The 7,591-nt window shown below is 40.5% G+C and overlaps 1 protein-coding gene across 1 annotated transcript; it reads right to left on the bottom strand.

Annotated features, from left to right (window-relative positions):
• Positions 1-990: 990 nt before the first annotated feature.
• On the bottom strand, positions 991-7,434 carry LOC112252682 (YY1-associated factor 2). The gene is made up of 4 exons (XM_024424137.2): positions 7,263-7,434; positions 6,788-6,913; positions 5,927-6,079; positions 991-2,599 (listed from the first exon to the last, which is right to left on the bottom strand). The coding sequence occupies exons 1-4, from the start codon at positions 7,286-7,288 to the stop codon at positions 2,356-2,358; spliced, it is 549 nt and encodes a 182-aa protein (XP_024279905.1). The 5' UTR covers positions 7,289-7,434; the 3' UTR covers positions 991-2,355.
• Positions 7,435-7,591: the final 157 nt, after the last annotated feature.

Genomic DNA, 7,591 nt, shown 5'->3' with positions numbered 1-7,591 from the left:
TGTGTGTATCTGGGTGTCTGGAAAGCACCCATTGGCTTGCAGGACAAGTTGAACTATGATCAAATAGCTTCCTACTAGATACTAGCTAGCTAAATACCTTAGTAATTAGATATGAAGGAAAGATTAGCCTTATAAACATCTGCAATACAATACCACCATGTATACCAGTGTACACATTTATAACATACATGAACTAAAATAAATACCTATTTATTATATATATAGTTTTAAAACATTTTATTTTACCCCCTTTTTCAATCTTGTCTCATCACTGCAATTCCAACAGGCTTGGGAGAGGCATGCGTCGTCTGAAACATTACCCGCCAAACCGCTCTTCTTAATAACCCGGCCACTTAACCCAGAAGCATCAGTGTCAGAGAAAACACTGTTCAACTAACGACAGAAGTCAGCCTGCAGGCACCCAGCCCGCCACAAGGAGTCACTAGAGCGCAATGAGCCAAACAAAGCCCCCCGGGCCATACCGTCCCCTAACCCAGACAACGCTGGGCTAATTCTGTGCCGCCCTTTTGGACTCCCGGTCAAGGCCTGTTGTGACACAGCATGGGATCGAACCCGGGTCTGTAGTGACGCCTCAAGCACTGAGACGCAGTGAATCATAGACCGCTGCGCCACTCAGGAGGCCCATAAAGACCCATTTCTAACAAAATTCCCAAGCGTGTCAATTATCCAGACTCTAGCAGATACAGTACTTGTAAATAGGTTATAAAATGAGGGCTACCCATGAATATCCCAAATAGTCTCCTGTGTGAGGAGCTTAGGCTGCATTTAAGTAGGCAGCCCAATTCAGATGTTTCTTCCACTAATTTTTAATCATACATCTGATCTTTTTCAGAGCTGATCTGATTGGTTAAAAGACCAATTAATGGAAAAAAATATCAGAAATTGGTTACCCGTTTAAACGCAGCCATAAAAGTATATGGTTAAGACCCATCTGCCATCCACTGAGCACAAATGGAAGAAACTCAAGTCTGACTGATGAACCTATCAGTTTAGTTTTATTTCATATTTTCAATATAAACCACTGTTGGATGACAGCATGCTTGACTCTACAAACTGTGGAAGAGAAGCATACTTAACAATATTCTCAATTTTGAATCAAACATTAAATAGTAACGCAATAATTGAGATGCTCATTGATGTACATATGACAACATGGCTGGCTATAACCAGTAACATAAAGCAGTGATATGATTCAGTAACATGTGCAGTAAAATTTTGGCCAAACTGAAATGCTTTATAAAACAATGGGCCTGTTTCCCAGACACAGATTCAGCCGACTGTTGGACTAAGAAGAATGAATGGAGAATCTCCATTGAACAAAGTGATTAGTCAAGGACTACTCTGTATCTGGGAAACTGGTCCAATATCTTCTCATTAATTAATGCACACCATATGCCAGCAGGTGCAATCTGCTGCTAACAAAATTAATCTTTGTCAATCTACAATCAAGAAATGGACCACTCGCTTCACATTTATTCTCTCATAATTAGGGTTGTTGCAAATTTTGGTAACTTTGCCAGAATTCCCAGGTTTTCCAGTTCTCTCAGTTGGAGGAATCCTGAATTTCCTACTTATTCTCTGAGTCGGGGAATCATCCAGGTGATTTCTGGAAAACCTATGGATTTTGGGTAAGTTACCAGAATTTTGCAACCCTACTCATAATGCATATTCATATTCCTCTGTAGCTAAAGCACTCTCTTATTCTGCAATAGTCCACATTGGTAAGAGACAGAAACCAACCAACCACTAAGTGTGTGATGAGGGATGACACGATAACACTGAGGTGTTGTAAGTAAATACCATCAGATCCCGTGGCATCACTCAGCTAGCTGTGCATGCAAGGCAGGGTTCATTCAACACAGTCAAGACCCAGCTTCAGTTCAGTTCACTCAGGCCATGGTCGTTTTCATTAGGGCACACCATAACAAAATGTTTTCAATTTTTGTGCAACAGAAAACAAACATGATCGTTTCTTATTTATTGGATAAGTCCAGGCATTTACCTTCCAGTTTCAGTCAATTTTCTTCTGCTTGCTGCCGACTGAACACGACCCAGATATTGGCTGAAACCAATTCGTTGATGATACACAGCGTCCTCCCAGCACCAGCCTCATAATACATACATTTTATTTTATTATTATTTCTTTTTTTACAATGTGTGCATGTTGAAATGTTGGGTTGGAGTGTGGGGTGATGGATATGGGGGACACATAAGTGTGCATGTAGCGTTGGGTGTAATCTTGCATGCCAGACTTGTATGCAATATTCAGAGACACACTTGTCTGGTTCCACAAGACTATGTTAGGTGAGGGAGGAAATAGGAGAGAGAGGGAGATTAGTGACTCTCGCTGTTAACTGAGGACCCCTCCCCCCGCGGCGAGGACGACCGGGACACCCCCCTTTCAGTGTTGTCAGAACTGGTGTTGCCGCTCTGGCTGTGCTGGTCTGCCGAGGCGGCACTGGAAGGAGTGGAGGCGGGCTTGGTTTTCTCCTTAAAGTCTGTGATTATGACCGTCAGGTCACCCACCGTTACCTCTAGGTGCTGGGCACTGCTCCGGTCCACGTTTTTTAACCTGGGCCTGGGATGGGGACAGAGAAGTATGGATGGATATATAGTAGGTATCGTAAGTGTTCATCCCCTTGGATTTAGTCACATTTTACTGTCTTACAAAGTGGGATTGGAATGTATTTAATGGTAAATTGTCAAAGAACTACGCAAAACTCTCAATATTAAAAACATCTTCCTAATACGTAGTTGCCTGCACGCACCCCACTAGTATTTCAAAATAGTTTCCATGGCAAAAAACGAATACATGAAGCAGACCAATCTTGGCTGGGTCCTTAAAAAACTGCTGTAAAATAGTGTGCTATAGCTTGGAAAATAAATCAAATGTGACTCTGGATGACAACATAATGAGGTTGGTTTCCAACATTAGGGCTGTTTTCTAAAGAAGTTTCGGCCTTAGTAAAATCGGTGATTTGTAATTTGTGCAGAGGTGCTAAGTACTCTAACACAGAACCCAAACCGGCTGCGCGAGTGCACCATCGTAAGCTATCGTGCATAAATGTATTTTGTCCCCCTACACCAAAGGCGATCACCACACGCAGGTTAAAATATCAAAACTCTGAACCAATTACATTAATTTGGGGACAGGTCGAAGAGCATTAAACATGTATGGTATTTTAGCTAGTTAGCTTGCACTTGCTAGCTAATTTGTCCTGGGATATAAACATTGAGTTGTTATTTTACCTAAAATGCACAAGGTCCTCTACTCCGACAATTAATCCACAAATAAAACGGCCAACCGAATCATTTCTAGTCATCTCTCCTCCTTCCAGGTTCTCTCATCTTTGAACTTATATGGTGATCGGCATCTAAACTTTCATAGTATTACCACGACGACCGGCAAAACAGTTCGTCTTTCAATCACCCACATGGGTATAACCAATGAGGAGATGGCACGTGGGTACCTGCTTCTATAAACCAATGAGAGATGGGAGAGGCAGGACTTGAAGCGCAATCTGCGTCAGAAATAGGAGTTCCATTTTAGCCCTTGGCATCGTAGACGCTCGTTGGCTCAATAATTGAATAACATGGATTTCTACATGTATTTTGCGGCGCACGCGACGTGTCCAGTCTGGTCAGCATGTGAGCCCTAAATCTAAGACATTTTCACAATATTTATGCTCTGCCAAGGTGTTGGTGATCATAGCTAGACAGCAATTTTTAAGTCTTGACATTACAGCAGATTTAAGTCAAAACAGTCTGAGCAGTGTCCTTCCTGTCCTGTCCTATAGCTCAGTTCAATTGCATCTTTGATTTGTCTGGGTGGTTTAATACATCATCCACACTTAAAGAGATATTCAGTGTCTGATTTGTTATTGTTACCCATCTACCAATCACTGCCCTTCATTGAGGCTTTTGAATAGCTCCCTGGTATTTTAGTTTAATCTTTGCTTGAAATGCAATGAGGGACCTTAGCTGTACACTACCGTTCAAAAGTTTAAGGTCACTTAGAAATGTCCTTGTTACATTTTTTTTTTAAACACGTTTTTTGTCCATTAAAATATCATCAAATTGACCAGACGTACAGTGTAGACATTGTTAACGTTGTAAATTACTATTGTAGCTGGAAACTGCTGATTTTTAATGGCTTACCTACATACGTGTACAAAGGCCCATTATCAGCAACCATCACTCCTGTGTTCCAATGGCACATTGTGTTAGCTAATCCAAGGTTATCATTTTAAAAAGGCTAAGTGATCATTAGAAAACCCTTTTGCAATTATGTTAGCAGAGCTAAAAACCTGTTTTGATTAAAGAAGCAATAAAACTGGCCTTCTTTAGACTAGTTGAGTATCTGGAGCATCAACATTTGTGGTTTTGATTACAGGCTCAAAATGGCCAGAAACAAGACCTTTCTTCTGAAACTCGTCAGTCTATTCTTGTTCTGAGAAATAAAGGCTATTCCATGCGAGAAGTTGCCAAGAAACTGAGGATCTCGTACAGACGCCTCACAAGTCCTCAACTTTGAGCTTCATTTAAATAGTACACGCAAAACACCAGTCTCAACGTCAACAGTGAAGTGGTGACTCCAGGATGCTGGCCTTCTAGGCTGAGTTGCAAGGCAAAAGACATATCTCAGACTGGCCAATAAAAAGAAAAGATGGGCAAAAGAACAGACACTGGACAGAGGAAATCCCGGAGTCACCTCTTCACTGTTGACATTGAGACTGGTGTTTTGCGTGTACTATTTAACGAAGCTGCCAGTTGAGGACTTGTGAAGCTGCCAGTTGAGGACCATTTCTCAAACTAGACACTGAAATGTACTTGTCCTCTTGCTCAGTTGGGCACCGGGGCCTCCCACTCCTCTTTCTATTCCGGTTAGAGCCAGTTTGCGCTGTTGTGAAGGGTGTAGTACACAGCGTTGTACGAGATCTTCATTTTCTCGCATGGAATAGCCTTCATTTCTCAGAACAAGAATAGACTGACGAGTTTCAGAAGAAAGTACCTTGTTTCTGGCCATTTTGAGCCTGTAATCGAAACAACTGATGCTGCAGATACTCATCTAGTCTAAAGAAGGACAGTTTTATTACTTATTTAATCAAAACACTTTTCAGTTGTGCTAACATAATTGCAAAAGGGTTTTATAATGATCAATTAGCCTTTAAAAATTATAAACTTGGATTAGCTAACACAACGTGCCATTGGAACACAGAAGTGATGGTTGCTGGTAATGAGCCTCTGTACGCCTATGTAGATATTCCATTAAAGAAATTCTGCCGTTTCCAGCTACAATAGTCATTTACAACATGAACAACGTCTACACTGTATTTCTGATCAATTTTCTGTTATTTTAATGGACCCCCCCACCCAAAAAGAGGGGATTTTCTTTCAAAAACAAAGACATTTCTAAGTGACCCCAAACTTTTGAACAGTAGTTTATGTATCGGGATGTCATTTGTTTAATCCGGATCTAATTTATGCTTGCCTGAACAAAGAGGGTGAATACTTAAGCAAAGTCTATATAGCTGTTATAAAAAATAAATAAATATTAGTACACACTTTGTGAATGTTCTTTTCACTTCAACATTATAGTGTATCTTGTGTAGATCGATCAATAAATAAATACAATTAAATATTTCAATCCCACTTTGTAACGCAACAAAATGTGAAAAAAAATACAGAGGGGGTGAATACTGATACCCACTGTAATGATACCCACTGTATATTGTCATTAATAGAACAGGATGAGAGTCAATAGTATGGCTAGTAGGATAGTCACTTGGAAGCTGTAAATGATTTTGATAAAATGTAATAATCATAATAAAATGAGATGGTTAAAATATTCGCCAACCTTCATAGTATCTTTGCGAATATTTTGTTCAAACAGTTCCCTCCTTACCTCGTCTTTTTGTGGCTGTTCTTTTTCTGTGTTGGTTCCTTTTCACTCTTTTCTTTCTCCGATTTCTCCTTCTTCTCTTTTTTGGGTTGTGTGGGTGAAGCAAACTGTGCAGTGACTTGCTGGGCAACCATTTGGGAGACAGGGCGAGGCTTCCTAGAAACAGATTAGTGATTATTAACATTGGATATTAGGCCATGAGCAGCAGGTACATACATATATGCACTGCATATTTATGCACACTGACTCATTTTTCTAGATTTCTAGTGTATGATGAATTGTATGTATGGGGAAAAACTATCATAAGGAAGCACACTGCACATAGACAAATGCTGCATAGCGACAACATATTGAGGGTACAGGAACGCATACACCTGACATTTGTGCTCAGTGGGTTAAGTTCTGTGCATGGCTCCGGACATCTTGAGAAATGTTCAAACTTGTTGTTTTATCCCTTTATTGATAAAAACAACAAATTTGACACAATCTGTCAGACAAACTACACCATAGAATCTGTCAAATAATGTCCCCATAATAGAAATGTCTCACTCAAAATAACTACTTGAATTTAGGCAACAATTAGAATGATTTATGAATAATCTGCACAATAGTTTTACATCCAAAAGTCAAACTGTCTGGACATCATCTTTGATCTTCTTCCCAGTCATCACTAGTTACCACAGCCACAATGTTATAAACCAGCATATTTCTTTAATACGTTCTTAAAATGTGATTTTAAACCTAATCTCAACCACACTGCTAACCTTAAATTAAGACCAAAAAGCAAATGTTTATTTTCATAAATTGTTAAGATATAGACTATTTAGACTTGTGGCTGTGGTATCTAGTGGAAACCCTTCTTACCGTGTTGACGTTCCCTTTCTGACATCGCACATCATACACTTGAAAGCTTCGGCGGTGTTCCTGAAAGTACATACGCTACAGTCCCAGTAGGCATCGTCAGAAGAGGGCTTGGGTTGCCGCTTCGGCCTTCACACACACACACACACACACACACACACACACACACACACACACACACACACACACACACACGATAAGGGGAGCGACACTGTCAGCATAGCCATTTTAGGTAACATTCATTGATGTGTATTTGTACAAAAACACAACAATTACAAATGACTCTCTTGAGCCGTTTGGTCAGATTTACGAGGTAAAACTCTTCTATTTGACACACGGTGGCCCCGGCATAAAAGAGCCAGTCAGCCGCCATGAAGCTACAATGTAGCTAGCGCTACGCATCCATTGGTCGTACCCTATGTTTACAAGTGTTCATCACATTTTCTGGTTATTTTTCTAGATAAATATGTAATTTTACCTTGTGGGGCTCTTCTTGTCTCCCATCGTATAAAACCTTTATTTGTTTGAACTCAATATAGATTAATTTGACGGGGAAATTACCAACGCCGCTCTCTGCTGTCGTAGAACTCCAGTGGAAGGATGATGATCACGTGGCAACGCCTACCCAATCACTCTCAAGGCACTCAAAGTACCCCTCGCCGACGCACTCTAAACGTACCAGTCCCGCCCATCATACGTTTTTATTGGTTGAGGTGCATTCGCATTTACCCACGCTCGACACAACGTAACATGTTTGTGCAGCGTTCACAAAAACGGGGAACTCAGAAACATCTGATTTCCGACTTA

This window comes from Oncorhynchus tshawytscha, linkage group LG06, assembly GCF_018296145.1.
Source record: "Oncorhynchus tshawytscha isolate Ot180627B linkage group LG06, Otsh_v2.0, whole genome shotgun sequence".
NCBI classification, from domain to species: Eukaryota; Metazoa; Chordata; class Actinopteri; order Salmoniformes; family Salmonidae; genus Oncorhynchus; species Oncorhynchus tshawytscha.
The sequence above is the reverse complement of the archived record's forward strand: the minus strand, read 5'-3'. Positions and strand labels throughout refer to the sequence as shown.

What these genes read in the sequence shown, in the direction of transcription:
- LOC112252682 (XM_024424137.2), bottom strand. Translation starts at nt 7,288, where the DNA reads ATGGGAGACAAGAAGAGCCCCACAAG. An exon ending in GACAAGAAGAGCCCCACAAG is followed by an intron (nt 6,914 to 7,262) that starts GTAAAATTACAT and finishes GTGTGTGTGAAG; the next exon opens with GCCGAAGCGGCAACCCAAGC. An exon ending in AGAAAGGGAACGTCAACACG is followed by an intron (nt 6,080 to 6,787) that starts GTAAGAAGGGTT and finishes ATCTGTTTCTAG; the next exon opens with GAAGCCTCGCCCTGTCTCCC.